Source organism: Thalassophryne amazonica, chromosome 6 (assembly GCF_902500255.1).
Source record: "Thalassophryne amazonica chromosome 6, fThaAma1.1, whole genome shotgun sequence".
Classification (NCBI taxonomy): Eukaryota; Metazoa; Chordata; class Actinopteri; order Batrachoidiformes; family Batrachoididae; genus Thalassophryne; species Thalassophryne amazonica.
The window spans coordinates 193,425-218,959 of NC_047108.1; the positions used below are offsets into that span (position 1 = coordinate 193,425).

At 43.0% G+C, this 25,535-nt stretch overlaps 1 protein-coding gene across 1 annotated transcript in view; it reads right to left on the reverse strand.

Annotated features, from left to right (window-relative positions):
- The window catches only part of LOC117511751 (probable glutamate receptor), a 114,625-nt gene extending 91,614 nt beyond the window's left edge, over nt 1–23,011 (reverse strand). Inside the window, exons 1-2 of the mRNA XM_034171649.1 lie at nt 22,889–23,011; nt 22,656–22,731 (exon numbers count right to left, since the gene is read on the reverse strand). Of these exons, the coding sequence (XP_034027540.1) occupies nt 22,656–22,722 (67 nt within the window). The 5' untranslated portion in view covers nt 22,723–22,731; nt 22,889–23,011. The remainder of the gene's footprint in view (nt 1–22,655; nt 22,732–22,888) is intronic.
- Between the last annotated feature and the right edge of the window lie 2,524 nt (nt 23,012–25,535).

Consider the following 25,535-nt stretch of genomic DNA (forward strand, 5'->3'; position numbering starts at 1 on the left):
CGAAACTGGTGAATGCGATACCTCGAAATGAACTGACTGTGTGAACGCGATACCTCGAAACGAACTGACTGTGTGAACGCGATACCTCGAAACGAACTGACTGTGTGAACGCGATACCTCAAACTGACTGTGTGAACACGATACATCAAACGAACTGACTGTGTGAACACGATAACTCGAAACGAACTGACTGTGTGCACAAGATACCTTGAAATGAACTGACTGTGTGAACACGATACCTCAAACTGACTGTGTGAACACGATACCTCGAAAGAAACTGACAGTGTGAACACGATAACTCCAAATGAACTGACTGTGAACACGATACCTCGAAATGACCTGACTGTGTGAACATGATACCTCAAAACGATCTGACTGTGTGAACATGATACCTCGAAACGAACTGACTGTGTGAACGCGATACCTCAAAACGAACTGACTGTGTGAACGCGATACTTCAAACTGAATGTGTGAACACGATGCCTCAAAATGAACTGACTGTGTGAACACGATACCTCGAAATGAACTGACTGTGTGAACACGATATGAACACGATACCTCGAAATGAACTGACTGTGTGAATACGACACCTCGAAACGAACTTACTATGTGAATGATACCTCCAAACGAACTGACTGTGTGAACACGATACCTCCAAACAAACTGACTGTGTGAACAAGATACCTCAAACTGACAGTGTGAACACGATACCTCGAAATGAACTGACTGTGTGCACACGATACCTCGAACGAACTGACTGTGTGAACACGATACCTCGAAATGAACTGACTGTGTGAACACGATACCTCAACTGACTGTGTGAACAGGATGCCTCGAAATTAACTGACTGTGTGAACAAGATACCTCGAAACAAACTGACTGTGTGCAAACGATACCTCAAAATGAACTGACTGTGTGAACACAACTCAAACTGACTGTGTGAACACGATGCCTCGAAACAAACTGACTGTGTGAACATGATACCTCGAAAAAAACTGACTGTGTCAACATGATACCTCGAAACGATCTGACTGTGTGAACACAATACCTCAAACTGACTGTGTTAACACGACACCTCGAAACGAACTGTGTGAACACAATACCTCAAACTGACTGTGTGAACACAATACCTCGAAACAAACTGACTGTGTGAACACGATACCTTGAAACAAACTGACTGTGTGAACACGATACCTCGAAACAAACTGACTGTGTGAATGCGATACCTCAAAACGAACTGACTGTGTGAACGCGATACCTCGAAACGAACTGACTGTGTGAACGCGATACCTCGAAACGAACTGACTGTTTGAACGCGATACCTTGAAACGAACTGACTGTGTGAACGCGATACCTTGAAACGAACTGACTGTGTGAATGCGATACCTCGTAACGAACTGACTGTGTGAACGCGATACCTCGAAACAAACTGACTGTGTGAACACAATACCTCAAATTGACTATGAGAACACGACACCTCGAAACAAACTGACTGTGTGAACACGATGCCTCGAAACGAACTGACTGTGTGAACACGATGCCTCGAAACGACCTGACTGTGTGAACATGATACCTCGAAATGAACTGACTGTGTCAACATGATACCTCGAAACCAACTGACTGTGTGAACACAATACCTCAAACTCACTGTGTTAACACGACACCTCGAAACGAACTGTGTGAACACAATATCTCAAACTGACTGTGTGAACACAATACCTCGAAACAAACTGACTGTGTGAACACGATACCTTGAAACAAACTGACTGTGTGAACACGATACCTCGAACCAAACTGACTGTGTGAATGCGATACCTCAAAACGAACTGACTGTGTGAACGCGATACCTCGAAACGAACTGACTGTGTGAACGCGATACCTCGAAATGAACTGACTGTGTGAACGCGATACCTTGAAACGAACTGACTGTGTGAACGCGATACCTTGAAACGAACTGACTGTGTGAATGCGATACCTCGTAACGAACTGACTGTGTGAACGCGATACCTCGAAACAAACTGACTGTGTGAACACAATACCTCAAATTGACTATGAGAACACGACACCTTGAAACGAACTGACTGTGTGAACACGATGCCTCGAAACGACCTGACTGTGTGAACATGATACCTCGAAATGAACTGACTGTGTGAACGCGATACCTCGAAACAAACTGACTGTGTGAACGCGATACCTCAATCTGTGTGAACACGATACCTCAAAACGAACTGTGTGCAAACGATACCTCGAAACAAACTGACTGCGTCAACGCGATACCTCAAAACGAACTGTGTGAACACGATACCTCGAAAGAAACTTACTGTGTGAATGCGATACCTCGAAATGAACTGACTGTGTGAACGCGATACCTCAAAACGAACTGACTGTGTGAACGCGATACCTCGAAACGAACTGACTGTGTGAACGCGATACCTCAAACTGACTGTGTGAACGCGATACCTCGAAATGAACTGACTGTGTGAACACGATACCTCAAACTGACTGTGTGAACACGATGCCTCGAAATGAACTGACTGTGTGAACACGATACCTCCAAACAAATTGACTGTGTGAACACGATATCTCGAAACAAACTGACTGTGTGCACAAGATACCTCGAAATGAACTGACTGTGTGAACACGATACCTCAAACTGACTGTGTGAACACGATGCCTCGAAATGAACTGACTGTGTGAACACGATATCTCGAAACAAACTGACTGTATGCACACGATACCTCAAAATGAACTGACTGTGTGAACACGATACCTCAAACTGACTGTGTGAACACGATGCCTCGAAACAAACTGACAGTGTGAACACGATTCCTCCAAATGAACTGACTGTGTGAACACGATACCTCGAAATGACCAGACTGTGTCAACATGATACCTCGAAACCAACTGACTGTGTGAACACAATACCTCAAACTCACTGTGTTAACACGATACCTCGAACCAAACTGACTGTGTGAATGCGATACCTCAAAACGAACTGACTGTGTGAACGCGATACCTCGAAACGAACTGACTGTGTGAACGCGATACCTTGAAATGAACTGACTGTGTGAACGCGATACCTTGAAACGAACTGACTGTGTGAACGCGATACCTTGAAACGAACTGACTGTGTGAATGCGATACCTCGTAACGAACTGACTGTGTGAACGCGATACCTCGAAACAAACTGACTGTGTGAACACGATACCTCAAACTGACTGTGTGAACACGATGCCTCGAAATGAACTGTGTGAACATGATGCCTCGAAACAAACTGACTGTGTGAACATGATACCTCGAAACAAACTGACAGTGTGAACACGATTCCTCCAAATGAACTGACTGTGTGAACACGATACCTCGAAATGACCAGACTGTGTCAACATGATACCTTGAAACCAACTGACTGTGTGAACACAATACCTCAAACTCACTGTGTTAACACGATACCTCGAACCAAACTGACTGTGTGAATGCGATACCTCAAAACGAACTGACTGTGTGAACGCGATACCTCGAAACGAACTGACTGTGTGAACGCGATACCTCGAAATGAACTGACTGTGTGAACGCGATACCTTGAAACGAACTGACTGTGTGAACGCGATACCTTGAAACGAACTGACTGTGTGAATGCGATACCTCGTAACGAACTGACTGTGTGAACGCGATACCTCGAAACAAACTGACTGTGTGAACACAATACCTCAAATTGACTATGAGAACACGACACCTCGAAACGAACTGACTGTGTGAACACGATGCCTCGAAACGAACTGACTGTGTGAACACGATGCCTCGAAATGAACTGACTGTGTGAACGCGATACCTCGAAACAAACTGACTGTGTGAACGCGATACCTCAATCTGTGTGAACACGATACCTCAAAACGAACTGTGTGCACACGATACCTCGAAACAAACTGACTGTGTCAACGCGATACCTCAAAACGAACTGTGTGAACACGATACCTCGAAAGAAACTTACTGTGTGAATGCGATACCTCGAAATGAACTGACTGTGTGAACGCGATACCTCGAAACGAACTGACTGTGTGAACGCGATACCTCGAAACGAACTGACTGTGTGAACGCGATACCTCAAACTGACTGTGTGAACGCGATACCTCGAAATGAACTGACTGTGTGAACATGATACCTCAAACTGACTGTGTGAACACGATGCCTCGAAATGAACTGACTGTGTGAACACGATATCTCGAAACAAACTGACTGTGTGCACAAGATACCTCGAAATGAACTGACTGTGTGAACACGATATCTCAAACTGACTGTGTGAACACGATGCCTCGAAATGAACTGACTGTGTGAACACGATATCTCGAAACAAACTGACTGTATGCACACGATACCTCAAAATGAACTGACTGTGTGAACACGATACCTCAAACTGACTGTGTGAACACGATGCCTCGAAATGAACTGTGTGAACATGATGCCTCGAAACAAACTGACTGTGTGAACACGATACCTCGAAACAAACTGACACTGTGAACACGATTCCTCCAAATGAACTGACTGTGTGAACACGATACCTCGAAATGACCAGACTGTGTGAACATGATACCTCAAAACGAACTGACTGTGTGAACGCGATACCTCAAAACGAACTGACTGTGTGAACGCGATACTTCAAACTGAATGTGTGAACACGATACCTCAAAATGAACTGACTGTGTGAACACGATACCTCGAAATGAACTGACTGTGTGAACACGATATGAACACAATACCTCAAATTGAACTGACTGTGTGAACACGATACCTCCAAACAAACTGACTGTGTGAACAAGATACCTCAAACTGACAGTGTGAACACGATACCTCGAAATGAACTGACTGTGTGCACAAGATACCTTGAAATGAACTGACTGTGTGAACACGATACCTCAAACTGACTGTGTGAACACGATGCCTCGAAATGAAGTGTGTGAACACGATGCCTCGAAACAAACTGACTGTGTGAACACGATACCTCGAAAGAAACTGACAGTGTGAACACGATACCTCCAAATGAACTGACTGTGTGAACACGATACCTCGAAATGACCTGACTGTGTGAACATGATACCTCAAAACAATCTGACTGTGTGAACATGATACCTTGAAACGAACTGACTGTGTGAACGCGATAACTCAAAACGAACTGACTGTGTGAACGCGATAACTCAAAACGAACTGACTGTGTGAACGCGATACTTCAAACTGAATGTGTGAACACGATGCCTCAAAATGAACTGACTGTGTGAACACGATACCTCGAAATGAACTGACTGTGTGAACACGATATGAACACGATACCTCGAAATGAACTGTGTGAATACGACACCTCGAAACGAACTTACTATGTGAACGATACCTCCAAACGAACTGACTGTGTGAACACGATACCTCCAAACAAACTGACTGTGTGAACAAGATACCTCAAACTGACAGTGTGAACACGATACCTCGAAATGAACTGACTGTGTGCACACGATACCTCGAAACGAACTGACTGTGTGAACACGATACCTCGAAATGAACTGACTGTGTGAACACGATACCTCAAACTGACTGTGTGAACAGGATGCCTCGAAATTAACTGACTGTGTGAACAAGATACCTCGAAACAAACTGACTGTGTGCAAACGATACCTCAAAATGAACTGACTGTGTGAACACAACTCAAACTGACTGTGTGAACACGATGCCTCGAAACAAACTGACTGTGTGAACATGATACCTCGAAATGAACTGACTGTGTGAACATGATACCTCCAAATGAACTGACTGTGTGAACACGATACCTCGAAATGAACTGACTGTGTGAACATGATACCTCGAAACGATCTGACTGTGTGAACACGATACCTCAAACTGACTGTGTGAACACGATGCCTCGAAATGAACTGACTGTGTGAACACGATATCTCGAAACAAACTGACTGTGTGCACAAGATACCTCGAAATGAACTGACTGTGTGAACACGATACCTCAAACTGACTGTGTGAACACGATGCCTCGAAATGAACTGACTGTGTGAACACGATATCTCGAAACAAACTGACTGTATGCACACGATACCTCAAAATGAACTGACTGTGTGAACACGATACCTCAAACTGACTGTGTGAACACGATGCCTCGAAATGAACTGTGTGAACATGATGCCTCGAAACAAACTGACTGTGTGAACACGATACCTCGAAACAAACTGACACTGTGAACACGATTCCTCCAAATGAACTGACTGTGTGAACACGATACCTCGAAATGACCTGACTGTGTGAACATGATACCTCAAAACGATCTGACTGTGTGAACATGATACCTTGAAACGAACTGACTGTGTGAACGCGATACCTCAAAACGAACTGACTGTGTGAACGCGATACTTCAAACTGAATGTGTGAACACGATGCCTCAAAATGAATGTGTGAACACAATACCTCGAAACGAACTGACTGTGTGAACACGATACCTCCAAACAAACTGACTGTGTGAACAAGATACCTCAAACTGACAGTGTGAACACGATACCTCGAAATGAACTGACTGTGTGCACAAGATACCTTGAAATGAACTGACTGTGTGAACACGATACCTCAAACTGACTGTGTGAACACGATGCCTCGAAATGAAGTGTGTGAACACGATGCCTCGAAACAAACTGACTGTGTGAACACGATACCTTGAAACGAACTGACTGTGTGAACGCGATACCTCAAAACGAACTGACTGTGTGAACGCGATACTTCAAACTGAATGTGTGAACACGATGCCTCAAAATGAATGTGTGAACACGATACCTCGAAATGAACTGACTGTGTGAACACGATACCTCGAAATGAACTGACTGTGTGAATACGACACCTCGAAACGAACTTACTATGTGAACGATACCTCCAAACGAACTGACTGTGTGAACACGATACCTCCAAACAAACTGACTGTGTGAACAAGATACCTCATCTGACAGTGTGAACACGATACCTCGAAATGAACTGACTGTGTGCACACGATACCTCGAAACGAACTGACTGTGTGAACACGATACCTCGAAATGAACTGACTGTGTGAACACGATACCTCAAACTGACTGTGTGAACAGGATGCCTCGAAATTAACTGACTGTGTGAACAAGATACCTCGAAACAAACTGACTGTGTGCAAACGATACCTCAAAATGAACTGACTGTGTGAACACAACTCAAACTGTGTGAACACGATGCCTCGAAACAAACTGACTGTGTGAACATGATACCTCGAAAAAAACTGACAGTGTGAACACGATTCCTCCAAATGAACTGACTGTGTGAACACGATACCTCGAAATGACCAGACTGTGTGAACATGATACCTCGAAACGATCTGACTGTGTGAACATGATACCTCGAAACGAACTGACTGTGTGAACGCGATACCTCAAACTGACTGTGTGAACACGATACCTCGAAACGAACTGTGTGAACACGGTAACTCGAAACGAACTGACTGTGTGCACAAGATACCTCGAAATGAACTGACTGTGTGAACACGATACCTCAAACTGACTGTGTGAACACGATGCCTCGAAATGAACTGACTGTGTGAACACGATATCTCGAAACAAACTGACTGTATGCACACGATACCTCAAAATGAACTGACTGTGTGAACACGATACCTCAAACTGACTGTGTGAACACGATGCCTCGAAATGAACTGTGTGAACATGATGCCTCGAAACAAACTGACTGTGTGAACACGATACCTCGAAACAAACTGACAGTGTGAACACGATTCCTCCAAATGAACTGACTGTGTGAACACGATACCTCGAAATGAACTGACTGTGTGAACATGATACCTCGAAACGATCTGACTGTGTGAACATGATACCTTGAAACAAACTGACTGTGTGAACACGATACCTCGAAACAAACTGACTGTGTGAACGCGATACCTCGAAACGAACTGACTGTGTGAACGCGATACCTCGAAATGAACTGACTGTGTGAACGCGATACCTTGAAACGAACTGACTGTGTGAACGCGATACCTTGAAACGAACTGACTGTGTGAATGCGATACCTCGTAACGAACTGACTGTGTGAACGCGATACCTCGAAACAAACTGACTGTGTGAACACAATACCTCAAATTGACTATGAGAACACGACACCTCGAAACAAACTGACTGTGTGAACACGATGCCTCGAAACGAACTGACTGTGTGAACACGATGCCTCGAAACGACCTGACTGTGTGAACATGATACCTCGAAATGAACTGACTGTGTGAACGCGATACCTCAAACTGTGTGAACACGATACCTCAAAACGAACTGTGTGCACACGATACCTCGAAACAAACTGACTGTGTCAACGCGATACCTCAAAACGAACTGTGTGAACACGATACCTCGAAACAAAGTTACTGTGTGAATGCGATACCTCGAAATGAACTGACTGTGTGAACGCGATACCTCGAAACGAACTGACTGTGTGAACGCGATACCTCGAAACGAACTGACTGTGTGAACGCGATACCTCAAACTGACTGTGTGAACACGATACCTTGAAACGAACTGTGTGAACACGGTAACTCGAAACGAACTGACTGTGTGCACAAGATACCTCGAAATGAACTGACTGTGTGAACACGATACCTCAAACTGACTGTGTGAACACGATGCCTCGAAATGAACTGACTGTGTGAACACGATATCTCGAAACAAACTGACTGTATGCACACGATACCTCAAAATGAACTGACTGTGTGAAGACGATATCTCAAACTGACTGTGTGAACACGATGCCTCGAAATGAACTGTGTGAACATGATGCCTCGAAACAAACTGACTGTGTGAACACGATACCTCGAAACAAACTGACAGTGTGAACACGATTCCTCCAAATGAACTGACTGTGTGAACACGATACCTCGAAATGACCAGACTGTGTGAACATGATACCTCGAAACGATCTGACTGTGTGAACATGATACCTCGAAACGAACTGACTGTGTGAACGCGATACCTCAAAACGAACTGACTGTGTGAACGAGATACTTCAAACTGAATGTGTGAACACGATGCCTCAAAATGAACTGACTGTGTGAACACGATACCTCGAAATGAACTGACTGTGTGAACACGATATGAACACAATACCTCGAAACGAACTGACTGTGTGAACACGATACCTCCAAACAAACTGACTGTGTGGACAAGATACCTCAAACTGACAGTGTGAACACGATACCTCGAAATGAACTGACTGTGTGCACACGATACCTCGAAACGAACTGACTGTGTGAACACGATACCTCGAAACGAACTGACTGTGTGAACACGATACCTCAAACTGACTGTGTGCACACGATACCTTGAAACAAACTGACTGTGTGAACATGATACCTCAAACTGACTGTGTGCACACGATACCTCGAAACGAACTGACTGTGTTAACACGACACCTCGAAACGAACTGTGTGAACACAATACCTCAAACTGACTGTGTGAACACAATACCTCGAAACAAACTGACTGTGTGAACACGATACCTTGAAACAAACTCACTGTGTGAACACGATTCCTTGAAACAAACTGACTGTGTGAACGTTATACCTTGAAACGAACTGACTGTGTGAACGTTATACCTCAAAATGAACTGACTGTGTGAACGCGATACCTCGAAACAAACTGACTGTGTGAACATGATACCTTGAAACAAACTGACTGTGTGAACGCGATACCTCGTAACGAACTGACTGTGTGAACGCGATACCTCAAAACAAACTAACTGTGTGAACACGATACCTCAAATTGACTGTGAGAACACGACACCTCGAAACAAACTGACTGTGTGAACACGGTGTCTCGAAAAGAACTGACTGTGTGAACACGATGCCTCGAAACGACCTGACTGTGTGAATGCGATACCTTGAAACGAACTGACTGTGTGAACGCGATACCTCGAAACGAACTGACTGTGTGAACGCGATACCTCAAACTGTGTGAACACGATACCTTGAAACGAACTGACTGTGGGCACACGATACCTCAAAACAAACTGACTGTGTGAACGCGATACCTCAAAACGAACTGACTGTGTGAACACGATACCTTGAAACGAACTTACTGTGTGTACGCGATACCTCGAAATGAACTGACTGTGTGAACGTGATACCTCGAAACAAACTGACTGTGTGAACACGATACCTCGAAACAAACTGACTGTGTGAACACGATACCTCGAAACAAACTGACTGTGTGAATGCGATACCTCAAAATGAACTGACTGTGTGAACATGATACCTTGAAACGATCTGACTGTGTGAACACGATGCCTCCAACTGACTGTGTGAACACTAACTGACTGTGTGAACACGATACCTCGAAACGAACTGACTGTGTGAACACGAAACCTTGAAATTAACTCACTGTGTGAACACGATACCTCGAAACGAACTGACTGTGTGAACACGATACCTCGAAACAAACTGACTGTGTGAACATGATACCTAGAAACAAACTGACTGTATGAAATATTTTAATGAAATTACATAAATATGGGTTTTTAATGTATGTATATGGTGAATGTGAGACATTATTTGTAAAGTGCTTTGAGCGTCTGATGCAGATGGAAGATGCACTCTTGCTTGCCTCTACTGGTGGTTGGCTCTCACTGCGGTATTGTATCACTTCCTGTTCTGGAGCACAGCGGTGTTTTGCTGTATCTGTTCGCTGTTTAATCTGCGCAGTTAGATTGATCTAGTTAACTAGATAACGATTTGTTTCACAGTGTAATCTTCACGTGCCTTAACTAAAGCACTCCCTCTGCTGAATCACCTCTAAATTATTTACACATTATTCACTTTGTGTGTTTTTAGGAATCCGCTAGCTTAGCGCAGCTACTAGCTCTTAGCCGATTTACCATTGCGGCTTCTCCTGTCTCTCCCGCACTTTTCTGCTCTGGGTGTGAAATGTTTAGTTATTCCTCGGCCTCCTTTAGCAGTAATGGTACTTGTAATAAGTGTAGCTTATTCGTAGCTTTGGAGGCCAGGATGGGCGAATTGGAGACTCGGCTCCGCACCGTGGAAAATTCTACAGCTAGCCAGGCCCCTGTAGTCGGACCAAGGTAGCTTAGCCGCCGTTAGTTCCCTTCCTGCAGATCCCGAGCAGCTGGGAAAGCAGGCCGACTGGGTGACTGTGAGGAGGAAACGTAGCCCTAAACAGAAGCCCCGTGTACACCGCCAACCCGTTCACATTTCTAACCCTTTTTTACCCACTCGGCGACACACCCACCGAGGATCAAACTCTGGTTATTGGCGACTCTGTTTTGAGAAATGTGAAGTTAGCGACACCAGCAACCATAGTCAATCGTCTTCCGGGGGCCAGAGCAGGCGACATTGAAGGAAATTTGAAACTGCTGGCTAAGGCTAAGCGTAAATTTGGTAAGATTGTAATTCACGTCGGCAGTAATGACACCCGGTTATACCAATCGGAGGTCACTAAAATTAACATTGAATCGGTGTGTAACTTTGCAAAAACAATGTCGGACTCTGTAGTTTTCTCTGGGCCCCTCCCCAATCGGACCGGGAGTGACATGTTTAGCCGTATGTTCTCCTTGAATTGCTGGCTGTCTGAGTGGTGTCCTAAAAATGAAGTGGGCTTCATAGATAATTGGCAAAGCTTCTGGGGAAAACCTGGTCTTGTTAGGAGAGATGGCATCCATCCCACTTTGGATGGAGCAGCTCTCATTTCTAGAAAACTGGCCAATTTTCTTAAACCCTCCAAACCGTGACTATCCAGGGTTGGGACCAGGAAGCAGAGTTGTAGTCTTACACACCTCTCTGCAGCTTCTCTCCCCCTGCCATCCCCTCATTACCCCATCCCTGTAGAGACGGTGCCTGCTCCCAGACCACCAACAACCAGTAAAAATCTATTTAAGCATAAAAATTCAAAAAGAAAAAATAATATAGCACCTTCAACTGCACCACAGACTAAAACAGTTAAATGTGGTCTATTAAACATTAGGTCTCTCTCTTCTAAGTCCCTGTTAGTAAATGATATAATAATTGATCAACATATTGATTTATTCTGCCTTACAGAAACCTGGTTACAGCAGGATGAATATGTTAGTTTAAATGAATCAATACCCCTAGGTCACATTAACTGCCAGAATGCTCGTAGCACGGGCCGAGGCGGAGGATTAGCAGCAATCTTCCACTCCAGCTTATTAATTAATCAAAAACCCAGACAGAGCTTTAATTCATTTGAAAGCTTGACTCTTAGTCTTGTCCATCCAAATTGGAAGTCCCAAAAACCAGTTTTATTTGTTATCTATCGTCCACCTGGTCGTTACTGTGAGTTTCTCTGTGAATTTTCAGACCTTTTGTCTGACTTAGTGCTTAGCTCAGATAAGATAATTATAGTTGGCGATTTTAACATCCACACAGATGCTGAGAATGACAGCCTCAACACTGCATTTAATCTATTATTAGACTCAATTGGCTTTGCTCAAAATGTAAATTAGTCCACCCACCACTACTAACTATTAGAGAAAAAATTACTCATAACCATCCCAAAGACGTATCGTTATCTTTGGCTGCTTTCAGTGATGCCGGTATTTGGTTAGACTATTTCTCTCCGATTGTTCTGTCTGAGTTATTTTCATTAGTTACTTCCTCCAAACCATCAACATGTCTATTAGACCCCATTCCTACCAGGCTGCTCAAGGAAGCCCTACCATTAATTAATGCTTCGATCTTAAATATGATCAATCTATCTTTATTAGTTGGCTATGTACCACAGGCTTTTAAGGTAGCAGTAATTAAACCATTACTTAAAAAGCCATCACTTGACCCAGCTATCTTAGCTTCCTTTTCTCTCAAAAATTCTTGAAAGGGTAGTTGTAAAACAGCTAACTGATCATCTGCAGAGGAATGGTCTATTTGAAGAGTTTCAGTCAGGTTTTAGAATTCATCATAGTACAGAAACAGCATTAATGAAGGTTACAAATGATCTTCTTATGGCTTCGGACAGTGGACTCATCTCTGTGCTTGTTCTGTTAGACCTCAGTGCTGCTTTTGATACTGTTGACCATAAAATTTTATTACAGAGATTAGAGCATGCCATAGGTATTAAAGGCACTGCGCTGCAGTGGTTGGAATCATATTTATCTAATAGATTACAATTTGTTCATGTAAATGGGGAATCTTCTTCACAGACTAAGGTTAATTATGGAGTTCCACAAGGTTCTGTGCTAGGACCAATTTTATTCACTTTATACATGCTTCCCTTAGGCAGTATTATTAGACGGCATTGCTTAAATTTTCATTGTTACCCAGATGATACCCAGCTTTATCTATCCATGAAGCCAGAGGACACACACCAATTAGCTAAACTGCAGGATTGTCTTACAGACATAAAGACATGGATGACCTCTAATTTCCTGCTTTTAAACTCAGATAAAACTGAAGTTATTGTACTTGGCCCCACAAATCTTAGAAACATGGTGTCTAACCAGATCCTTACTCTGGATGGCATTACCCTGACCTCTAGTAATACTGTGAGGTTTCTTCCTGTTAAAAGGGAGTTTTTCCTTCCCACTGTAGCCAAGTGCTTGCTCACAGGGGGTCGTTTTGACCGTTGGGGTTTTACATAATTATTGTATGGCCTTGCCTTACAATATAAAGCGCCTTGGGGCAACTGTTTGTTGTGATTTGGCGCTATATAAAAAAAATTGATTGAATTGAATTGATTGAAATCTTGGAGTCATTTTTGATCAGGATATGTCATTCAATGCGCATATTAAACAAATATGTAGGACTGCTTTTTTGCATTTACGCAATATCTCTAAAATTAGAAAGGTCTTGTCTCAGAGTGATGCTGAAAAGCTAATTCATGCATTTATTTCCTCTAGGCTGGACTATTGTAATTCATTATTATCAGGTTGTCCTAAAAGTTCCCTGAAAAGCCTTCAGTTAATTCAAAATGCTGCAGCTAGAGTACTGACGGGGACTAGAAGGAGAGAGCATATTTCACCCATATTGGCCTCTCTTCATTGGCTTCCTGTTAATTCTAGAATAGAATTTAAAATTCTCCTTCTTACTTATAAGGTTTTGAATAATCAGGTCCCATCTTATCTTAGGGACCTCATAGTACCATATCACCCCAGTAGAGCGCTTCGCTCTCAGACTGCAGGCTTACTTGTAGTTCCTAGGGTTTGTAAGAGTAGAATGGGAGGCAGAGCCTTCAGCTTTCAGGCTCCTCTCCTGTGGAACCAGCTCCCAATTCAGATCAGGGAGACAGACACCCTCTCTACTTTTAAGATTAGGCTTAAAACTTTCCTTTTTGCTAAAGCTTATAGTTAGGGCTGGATCAGGTGACCCTGAACCATCCCTTAGTTATGCTGCTATAGACTTAGACTAGTGTTTCTTTCTCTTTTTGCTCTGTATGCACCACTCTGCATTTAATCATTAGTGACTGATCTCTGCTCCCCTCCACAGCATGTCTTTTTCCTGGTTCTCTCCCTCAGCCCCAACCAGTCCCAGCAGAAGACTGCCCCTCCCTGAGCCTGGTTCTGCTGGAGGTTTCTTCCTGTTAAAAGGGAGTTTTTCCTTCTCACTGTTGCCAAGTGCTTGCTCAGAGGGGGTTGTTTTGTTTTGTTTCCGTAATTATTGTATGGCCTTGCCTTACAATATAAAGCGCCTTGGGGCAACTGTTTGTTGTGATTTGGCGCTATATAAATAAAATTGATTTGATTTGATTTAATGTGACTACATAATTGTTCAATGGTCCACTCACCTATCCATTAATGAAAACACATAAGTGGGTTCTAAGTGGGTATACCCATTTGGGTCCCATGTGGATGTTCAATCAATCAATCAATCAATCAAGTTTATTTCTAGAGCCCTTTACAACACTCAAAGTGACCAAAGTGCTTTACAACAAAATTTAAAAACAAAACATGGTAAAAACAAATATCCAACAGTAAAACCATTACAAAAACAATTAAATAAAATATGCATAAAAACATTTAATAGCATAAAATAAAGTGCCATCATGCTACTGAGTGTTAAAAGCCAGCCTGAACAAATACGTCTTGAGCCTGGACTTAAAAAGCTTTAAGTCAGAGATGATTCTCATTTCAGGGGGCAATTTATTCCAAAGTTTGAGCCCAGCAACAGAGAAGGCCCGATCACCCCAGCGTTTAGACCTGGACCTGGGCACTTCCAGTAAAAGCTGATTTACAGACCTCAAAGACCTGTTTGAGACACGAGGATGCAAAAGCTTAGTCAAATAAGGAGGGGCCAGGCCATTAAGGGCTTTAAATACAAACATCAAAATTTTAAAATCAACTCTAAAAGAGACTGGAAGCCAGTGCAAATTAAAAAGAACTGGGGTGATGTGCTGACGTCTTGATATGTTTGTTAAAAATTGGGCTGCAGAATTTTGCACCAGCTGGAGACGACTCACAGATGTCTGAGGAACTCCGACATAAAGGCATTACAATAGTCAATTCTAGAGCTGATAAAAGCGTGGATAGTTTTTTCAAGGTCAGTGTGGTTTAAAAATGGTTTAACCTTAGATAAAAGACGCAACTGATAAAAACTTGTTCTTACCACGCTGTCAATTTGTTTGTCAAATCTAAAAGAATTGTCAAATACCACCCCAAGATTTCTTACTATAGGTTTCAAAGACGCAGACAACAAACCAGAACCTAGAAGAGCAGGGTCACCAAACAAAATGTAATCAGTTTTGTCCTCGTTCAAATGAAGAAAATTTTGATGTAGCCACAGCTTTATATCAGCCATGCAGTCTGACAAAAGTCTGATAGCGTCATTTGTATTTGAAGACACTGGCAGATAAATCTGCAGGTCATCTGCATAGCAGTGAAAAGACATGTTATGTCTCTCCATAATGGAGCCCAGTGGGAACATGTAAAGACAAAACAAAATGGGGCCCAAAATGGAACCCTGGGGTACTCCACAAGACAAGGTTGCAGCAGAGGAGGACAAGTCACCTATCATGACAGAAAATGTTCTGTTCATTAAATAGGAACTAAACCACTTTAATGCTGTGCCACAAATGCCAACATGGTGCTTTAAACGAGACAAGAGGATCCTGTGATCAACAGTATCAAATGCTGCTGTCAAGTCAAGAAGCACTAAAAGAACTGGACATTTAGCATCAAGCGACAGAGCCACATCATTGTGGACTTTGAGGAGTGCAGATTCTGTGCTGTGCCTTGTTCTGAACCCTGACTGAAATTTTTCAAGAATAAAATTTCTATCTAAGAACACTTGTAACTGTTTAAAAACAACTTCTTCAATAATTTTTGAAATAAAAGACAAATTTCACACAGGTCAAAATTAGCTAGAACAGAAGTGTCAAGGCGTGGTTTTTTAAGCAATGGTCTCACCACAGCATGTTTGAAAGCATCAGGAAGACATATTAATTAAAATCAAGAGGGACGAGCCAACAGTGGTGAACAGTTCTTTCAGTAATTTAGCAGGAAGAAAATCTAAAGGGCAGTTAGTGACCCTCATGCATTTAACAATGTCAGTGAGGGATGTCAAAGTGATGGGATCAAAATGATCAAACACTGCAGAGTGCGCAGCAGTAAGACTCCTCCAGATTAATACTGCAGCTTCTCAGTGCTCTCACTGACATCACTTTATCCACAAAAAAGTGTAAGAAGTCCTCACAGGTAGAAACAGTGGCATTTTCAAAATGAGGGGTGCGGGGGTTCACAACCAAATTAACTGTGTTGAACAACACGTGAGGGCTATGTCCATTTGTGGAAATAATGTCAGACAGATACTGGGACTTAGCTTCCTTCACTGCCCTCTGATACCGAGCAAGATTGTCCTTAAGAATCTCCAATGACACATGTAGTCTGTCCTTCTTCCAGCAACGTTCTGCCTGTCTGCAGTGCTGCCTGAGTGCACGAGTAGTGTCATTTAGTCAGGGGTCAGCCCTTGGTTTAGAAGACCTGCACCTAAAAGGAGCGATTTTGTCAAGGATCCCAGTACAGGTGGTATGAAAAAACGATAAAAGGCTATCCAGGCCTTGAGGGAGAGACTCTTCATAATAGGTAGAAATCTCCATATTCACAAAAGCAGTTGCAAATTCCCCAGCGGTTGAAGAAGTAATAATCCTGCGGCGAGAAGGTGGGGCAGGAGGCTTACTGACAGGTGGAGGAGCAAGAACGTCAAAAAGAATTGGGAAATGATCTGAAATGGGAGTGTCTGATATTTCTGTAAGAGACACTGTGAGCCCATGAGTGATAATCAAGTCCAAAGTGTGTCCAGCATTATGGGTTGGTTTATCCACAATCTGAGTTCAATCAAAAGATGTCAGAAGACGTTTAAAGTCAGTGGCCACCTGATCGGACTGGCAACAAACGTGGATATTAAAATCTCCACAGATTAGAATGTGATCATATTTGGGGGCCAACTCAGCTAAGAACTCAGAGAACTCCTGAATAAATGTTGTGAAAGTGTAGGAACACGGACCCACAACAGGGGGCGTAAAAGAACGGGCAATGGATAAGCCAAACAGTAACAATTTAATGTTGTAAATTGTGCACAACGGAATACAGACAACAACAAGTTTGGAACTACAGTCAATTACACGTTGGGTGACGTGTGGGCAGGCTTGAGGATAGGAGACGCCCGTCCAGAACCGAGCCGGATCCCACACGGCCCTCACCGCCAACGGATCTGAAGAACACCGGAGCCGCCAAGTCCTGAGTCCCCAGGTGGTCACCGTCTCCAGCTGTCAGACCTGGTACTGCTGGCAGAGAACAGAAACAGCACAGGTGAGCGTGAGGTCGCACACTCAGTAATCCCACAGTCTGTGTTCAGTAAGGAGGGAGCACCTCCACCTCCAGTCACACACTCGTGCAGCTCCTGTCTAACCACTTATCTGGTTGGGGTGTGAAGCGAAGTCGTCGCTGATCACACCAAACGCCAATCCCACAGATAAGGCAACACCACAGGAAAATGGCTGCAAAGAAGTTCAGACTATTAGTCAGCGTTAAATACAGCAGAGAATATTACCTCCAAGGTAGTTGATTTCTCGGCGGGGAGGTGGAGTTGCAGTCCGGCCTTTATGGTGGTGGTGATGTGGATGAGTGACAGCTGGTGCTGATGACGAGTAACAGCTGTCACTCCCGGTTGCTATGACGCCCTCTCATGCTTGAAGCCCGCACTTCAAGCAGGGCGCCATCTGGTGGTGGTGGGCCAGCAGTACCTCCTCTTCAGCGGCCCACACAACAATAAAGTCCTTATTATATTTAGGTGGACGATAGACCACAGCACATAATACTGGACAAGAAAAATCCATCAGGAACAGTTGTACTTCAAAAGAGGAATAATTATTTGCATGTAAAGACTTGCATGCAAATTTATCCTTGAAGACGGTGGCAACTCCGCCTCCCCGACCAGGCGCACGAGGCGAACAGAGGAAAGAGCAGTGAGGGGGGAGAAGCTCCGTGAAGGCGCTGTAGTCACCTGGTTTAGTCCACATTTACGTCAACATGAGAATATCCAGCCCATGTGAGGAAAAGAAGTCATTCAGAATAAAAGTTTTATTTGTGAGAGACCTCGCATTTATAAGAGCGAAGTGCAGCAGCGTGTGGTCCACATTTCCTGAACCATGTGCGACAGGACGGAGATTTTCCTCTACTGACCCTCGCCTGCAGACACGGATACGCCGGTGGCAGCTGAATTGCTCGTAGTCGACACCTGGGACAGCTGATCTGAGCCAACAGAAGTCCGCAAAACGCCACACGATGAAGTTGTCATTCCCCAGAGGAAGTCGAAAGGAACGACAGGAATCACACATCGAGGGCTGCGCCAGGTAGGCTCTCAGTCTTATGAGTACACTGCTGCGTTTCCCCCATTTTCTGTGGTGGCGTCTGCGAGGCAATTGAGCAGCTATACGCCGCAAGAAGTAAGGCACCGACTTCAGTAACGGAGGGAGCGACTTCGTTTTCCCATCGATTGTGGGCCTAATCTCTGAATCACGGATATTCAGAAGAGACTGGCGGTCATACTGCAGTAGCGGTGACACATTCTTTGTTGTGTGTTGGGGGGTGTGGCTAGACATTTTGGTGTTCTTTTCTTTTCTTTGCTCTCCAGGTGGCATGAAAACTGATTTGTCTGTGGAGAAGGTGCTGGCTGAAGAGTCCTTCACCCTCATCAACATCACGTGCAGCACCTGTGAATGGTGCTCACGTGCAGCCTTAAAGACTTTCAGCTGAAGCAGATAATTGGATGGCGTTCTGCATTTAAGTCATGTGTGATTCAAACAGAACTGCCGGGAACTCGACCTTGTGATGTTCGTTTGTGAGACGCTGAGGACCGCGCCTGGGTTTGACACATCGAGCCCGTGAAGGAGGAAGGGTGAGGGGCACATGCTGTCAGCACACATCAGAGGTGATTAAGTATTTGACTAATTGTTGATAGTAACTTGGTATTTTGTTACGCAGTATATTTGAATTGTGATGAGAATGGTGCAGCTTGCTTCTCACTTCTGTGGCATGCGGACAAGTAATCCTCCACCTGTTGTGAGAAGCTGCTCATTTGCATAAAGCTTAAAATACAGACCTGAATGTGTTGCTGATAGTGTGTGCCTTTTGAAGGATATTAGTTGTAACTGCTGACTTACCTCACCCCTTCTATCCTTCGCAGAGAGTCGGTTTGTCGTGTCCACCTGGGGGGTGTTTGGCGGTAGTGGTGAGTCCAGGAGCGCCGGGCTTCGATCCTTTTGGGCGCTGGAGAGCGTGCCAGCCTTCACTCCACCAGAAGGACGCTATTTTCATTTTTACACTTTATTATGCACCAGCGGGTGAAATAAAGAAATTGTTTTTGTTATTGGAACCGCTTTCTGGTTATTTTTAGCGCTGGGTTCCGTCTGACGCAGGTCCGCTCAACCCGCGTCGACACATAACATTCTTAATAAAAAACAGCAACAATAACAATAATAGCATAATACTGTGCAGAGACAGATGGCGCCATCTTGGAAACCTTGAGCCCTTGAGCAATGGGACATATGGGCCCCAGAAGGCCCAGGTAAATCCCGTTGGGTCTCATATACGTTGCTGTTTGGGTAGATAACTGCATATGCTAGCACTACTTACAGTTAGCATTTTTCCTGTTTCCACAAATCAAGACTCCAGTGATCACACACCACCATTAACAGCTGAAATAATTTTTTATATACAGCCTGTCAGAAGTTAAATATGGCATGTTAAATATGGCAAGTAACACTGTCTGGTGTAAATTGAAGGTCATTCTGCATCCAGTAATTCCTGGAAAATGGTCACTCTGCAGAAAACAATATGATACTCAGCATGGCATGAAGAGCAGAAGAACATCATCGTACAGTGCATCCAGAAAGTATTCACAGTGCTGCACATTTAAAACATTTTTTATGATATGTTTTATGTTATAAAATGGATGAAATTAATTTTGTGCTCAAAATTCTACACACAATACCCCATAATGACAAAGTGAAAAAGTTCACTTGAGATTTTGACAAATTTATTAAAAATAAAAAAGCTAAGAAATCACGTGTACATAAGTATTCACAGCCTTTACCATCAAGCTCAAAACTGGGCACAGGTTTCCACTGATCATCCTTGGGATGTTTCTACAGCTTAATTGAAGTCCACCTGGGGTAAATTCAGTTGTCTGGACATGATTTGGAAAGACACACACCTGTCTACTTATAAGGTCCCAGCACAAACCAGGCATGAAGCCACAACAATTGTCTGTAGACCTCTGAGAAAGGATTGTCTGGAGGCACAAATCTGGGGAAGGGAACAGAAACATTTCTGCTGCTTTGATGGTCCTATTGAGCACAGTGACCTCCATCATCTGTAAAGGAAAGAAGTTCTGGATCCACCAGCACTCTTCCTAGAGCTGGCCGCCTGTCTAAACTGAACAATCAAGGGAGCAGGTCCTTTGTCAGGGAGGTGACCAAGAACCTGATGGTCATTGTGTCAGAGCTCCAGCATTCTTCTGTGGAGAGAGAAGAACCTTGCAAAAGGACAACCATACCTGCAGGAATCCACCAATCAGGCCTGTGTGGTAGAATGGCCAGAAAGAATCCACTCCTTAGTAAAAGGCACATGGCAGCCTGCGTGAAGTTTTCCAAAAGGCACCTGAAGGACTCTCAGACCAGTACCAATACTGATGTATATGTGATTTCTTAGCTGTTTCATGTTGTCATTATGGGAAAAGGGTTAGGGTTAGTCCATTTTGGAATAAGGCTGTAACATATTATGTAGAAAAAGTGAAATGCTGTGAATACTTTCCTGATACACCGTATTTGACCTTCAAAAGGTTTCAATGGTTGAAATGGCATGCCCAACCAGTCGACTGTGGGCAACAGGTCGATCACTGGCTGACTTCCAGTGCTTCTGCAGTGGCTCTGCTTGAAGCTTGAAGCAAAGAAGCAAGCTTTGCTACCCACTGCTTTTCAGAAGCGGCAGGTCCATAGTTTCTTCATTAACCCCTCTCAAAGCCATTTAAAGATATCAATCGTGAGTCACCTTTTGTGCGGATTAAAGTCACTAAGTGGGACTGTTGTCTTGTTGCGAGAATCGAGAATTGTCCTCCGTTCTGTTCGCACAGCTCCAAACGCTGTGCAGCTCTCTTCCGAGAAGTTAGAAAGATAGAGTCTGGTCGGAATTAATAACTTCAAAGACAATCGCTGTTTTAAATCAAATGACACTCTCCAGACAAAAATAAGACATCCTCCATTCTTTATGAATGACATTGATGCTGACTTGCAGCACAGCCGGCTGCAAGAGCTCAGCTCCAAGTCTGTGGAGTTACATTTGTCTCAGTATTTGAAAGGAAATGTTTTTGCCACAAACTACAGATTTTGTTTATTTCTAAGATTGTGTGTTCTGTTCAAGCCAGGAGATGATTTTAACGTCCAAAATATCATCACTCTTAATCCTGGATAGCTGTGCTATTGAGAACGAGATCCTGACACTCAAAACTGACATCGAGCTGAAATCCAGAGCAACACCTGGCAAGAACATCCAACATCCAGAGAAGCAGCCCAAGCTCAGATAAACTGCACAGAACTTGACTGCACTTTTTGGATTAACTTATCTGTGTTAAGTTAATCCAATCCTTTGCACACATGAAAATCAAGTCAAAATACAGAAGCACCATGATGCAGGACCACCTTGCAGCCTGCTTACAGCTGCACTCAGCTCCTCCTGTCCAAACTACGAGAGACTAGCAGCACAATCTCAGTGCCAGAAGTCCCACTAAGGTAGGGAACAACTTTTACACTTTGAATTAGAGATTGTACAATTTGAGTTGTTTGTTGTTGTGCTGTTACAGGCCAGTGCGAGGCCTAGTTGTGCTTATTCTTTGCACCATGCACATTGCACATTTACTGCAATAATGTGTTATTACTGTTAAAACTTTATATTTGTGCCAGAAAATTGTCTTATTATATTTGTTATATTTATTATATTTATACTATGGCTTTTGATTTAGATCTCGATACAGTGTCAACTTCAAAAAGAAGATCTCAGTTGAAAAAAGGTTGGGGCACCCCTGCTCTAAAATATGAATCATGACAACTGCAAACGTGCTGAGAGTGTCTGATTACATTAGTGAGCCTTACCTGCAGTGGTCACCCATGATGCACTCAAAGTTGCCGTACATAAGGCAAGTGTAATGAAGAGCTTCATGTCACAAACCTGAAAATGACAGCCATCAACAGCCCGTGATTCAAACGGCCTCAAACAGGATATTTTTAGCACTGATGTGTATAAGAACTCAGTGTTTTCATAAGTTTGACTCAGACAGAAAAGTTTGCAGAAAACAAATTTGATGTGGTAAAAAAATTCAACGTACCTCAAATGCAGAGAGAACAGCTTGAACTTGTGTGCTAAATGCAGGATGTTTGAATACTGCCTCAAAGGTTTTACAAGCAGGGTGCAGAACTGAAGCCTGGGCAGAATTTAACTGGTTTATATGGAGGAGGGAGGGGCTGTGGGAGGGAGACAAAGTCCGTGACTGTGAGCAGTGACGTTAAAGAAAGTGGTGGTGGATGAATTTCCCTGGAACAATGATCACTTTAACTAAAGGTCTCCAGCCAATTTACCAAAGTGACAGAAATAAATGACATTTGATGGATCAGTGACACATTGTGCAACTACTGAAAATTCTCTGTATGTTGGGGTCACTTTGAATCATTTTTAGGCATTGAAACTGACTTTCAACACAAATACCCAGTCAGTAGACAGACTTGTGGATAGTTTAAACTCAGTGCTCAAAACTACACTCGACATATTAGAGACACTCGACACATAGAGAGCATATCTAACCCATACTGGCCTCTCTTCATTGGCTTCCTGTTAATTCTAGAATAGAATTTAAAATTCTTCTTCTTACTTATAAGGTTTTGAATAATCAGGTCCCATCTTATCTTAGGGACCTCGTAGTACCATATCACCCCAATAGAGCGTTTCGCTCTCAGACTGCAGGCTTACTTGTAGTTCCTAGGGTTTGTAAGAGTAGAATGGGAGGCAGAGCCTTCAGCTTTCAGGCTCCTCTCCTGTGGAACCAGCTCCCAATTCAGATCAGGGAGACAGACACCCTCTCTACTTTTAAGATTAGGCTTAAAACTTTCCTTTTTGCTAAAGCTTATAGTTAGGGCTGGATCAGGTGAGCCTGAACCATCCCTTAGTTATGCTGCTATAGACGTAGACTGCTGGGGGGTTCCCATGATGCACTGTTTCTTTCTCTTTTTGCTCTGTATGCACCACTCTGCATTTAATCATTAGTGATCGATCTCTGCTCCCCTCCACAGCATGTCTTTTTCCTGGTTCTCTCCCTCAGCCCCAACCAGTCCCAGCAGAAGACTGCCCCTCCCTAAGCCTGGTTCTGCTGGAGGTTTCTTCCTGTTAAAAGGGAGTTTTTCCTTCTCACTGTTGCCAAGTGCTTGCTCAGAGGGGGTTGTTTTGTTTTGTTTCCGTAATTATTGTATGGCCTTGCCTTACAATATAAAGCGCCTTGGGGCAACTGTTTGTTGTGATTTGGCGCTATATAAAAAAAAAAAATTGATTGATTGATTGATAAGGCTAGAGATCTAGAACAGAAATGGCGTTGTTCAAAATTAGAAGTATTCCACCTTGCGTGGCGTGATGCTGTCTTAGACTATAAGCATGCATTACTGGCTACAAAGCGGACTTACTACTCTGATTTGATCAACAAAAATAAGTATAACTCAAAGTTCTTGTTCGACATGGTGGCAACACTTATTCATGGACAACCACCTGTAGTTCGCTCTCCTTGTACAAGATTTCCTGGATTACTTTGGGAAGAAAATAGAAGACATCAGGTTAAACATATCCCAGCATGCCTTAATCCAACCACTACACCCTGCTATTGATGTGGGTGCCACTACTGAGGTATTACCTAGATTTACAGAATTTGATAGTATCTCACTAGGCATGCTGACAAAACTTGTAATGTCAACAAAAAGCACAACCTAGATAGATAGATAGATAGATAGATAGATAGATAGATAGATAGATAGATAGATAGATAGATAGATAGATAGATAGATAGATAGATAGATAGATAGATAGATAGATAGATAGATAGATAGATAGATAGATAGATAGATAGATAGATAGATAGATAGATAGATAGATAGATAGATAGATAGATAGATAGATAGATAGATAGATAGATAGACAGATAGATAGATAGACAGATAGATAGACAGATAGACAGATAGACAGATAGACAGATAGATAGATAGACAGATAGATAGACAGATAGACAGATAGACAGACAGACAGACAGACAGACAGATAGATAGACAGATAGACAGATAGACAGACAGACAGACAGACAGACAGATAGATAGACAGATAGACAGATAGACAGACAGACAGACAGACAGACAGATAGATAGACAGATAGACAGATAGACAGACAGACAGACAGACAGACAGATAGATAGACAGATAGACAGATAGACAGATAGACAGACAGACAGATAGATAGACAGATAGACAGATAGACAGACAGACAGACAGACAGACAGATAGATAGACAGATAGACAGATAGACAGACAGACAGACAGACAGACAGATAGATAGACAGATAGACAGATAGACAGACAGACAGACAGACAGATAGATAGACAGACAGACAGATAGACAGACAGATAGATAGACAGACAGACAGATAGACAGACAGACAGACAGACAGACAGATAGATAGACAGATAGACAGATAGACAGACAGACAGACAGACAGACAGATAGATAGACAGACAGACAGACAGACAGACAGACAGATAGATAGATAGATAGATAGATAGATAGATAGATAGATAGATAGATAGATAGATAGATAGATAGATAGATAGATAGATAGATAGATAGATAGATAGATAGATAGATAGATAGATAGATAGATAGATAGATAGATAGATAGATAGATAGATAGATAGATAGATAGATAGATAGATAGATAGATAGATAG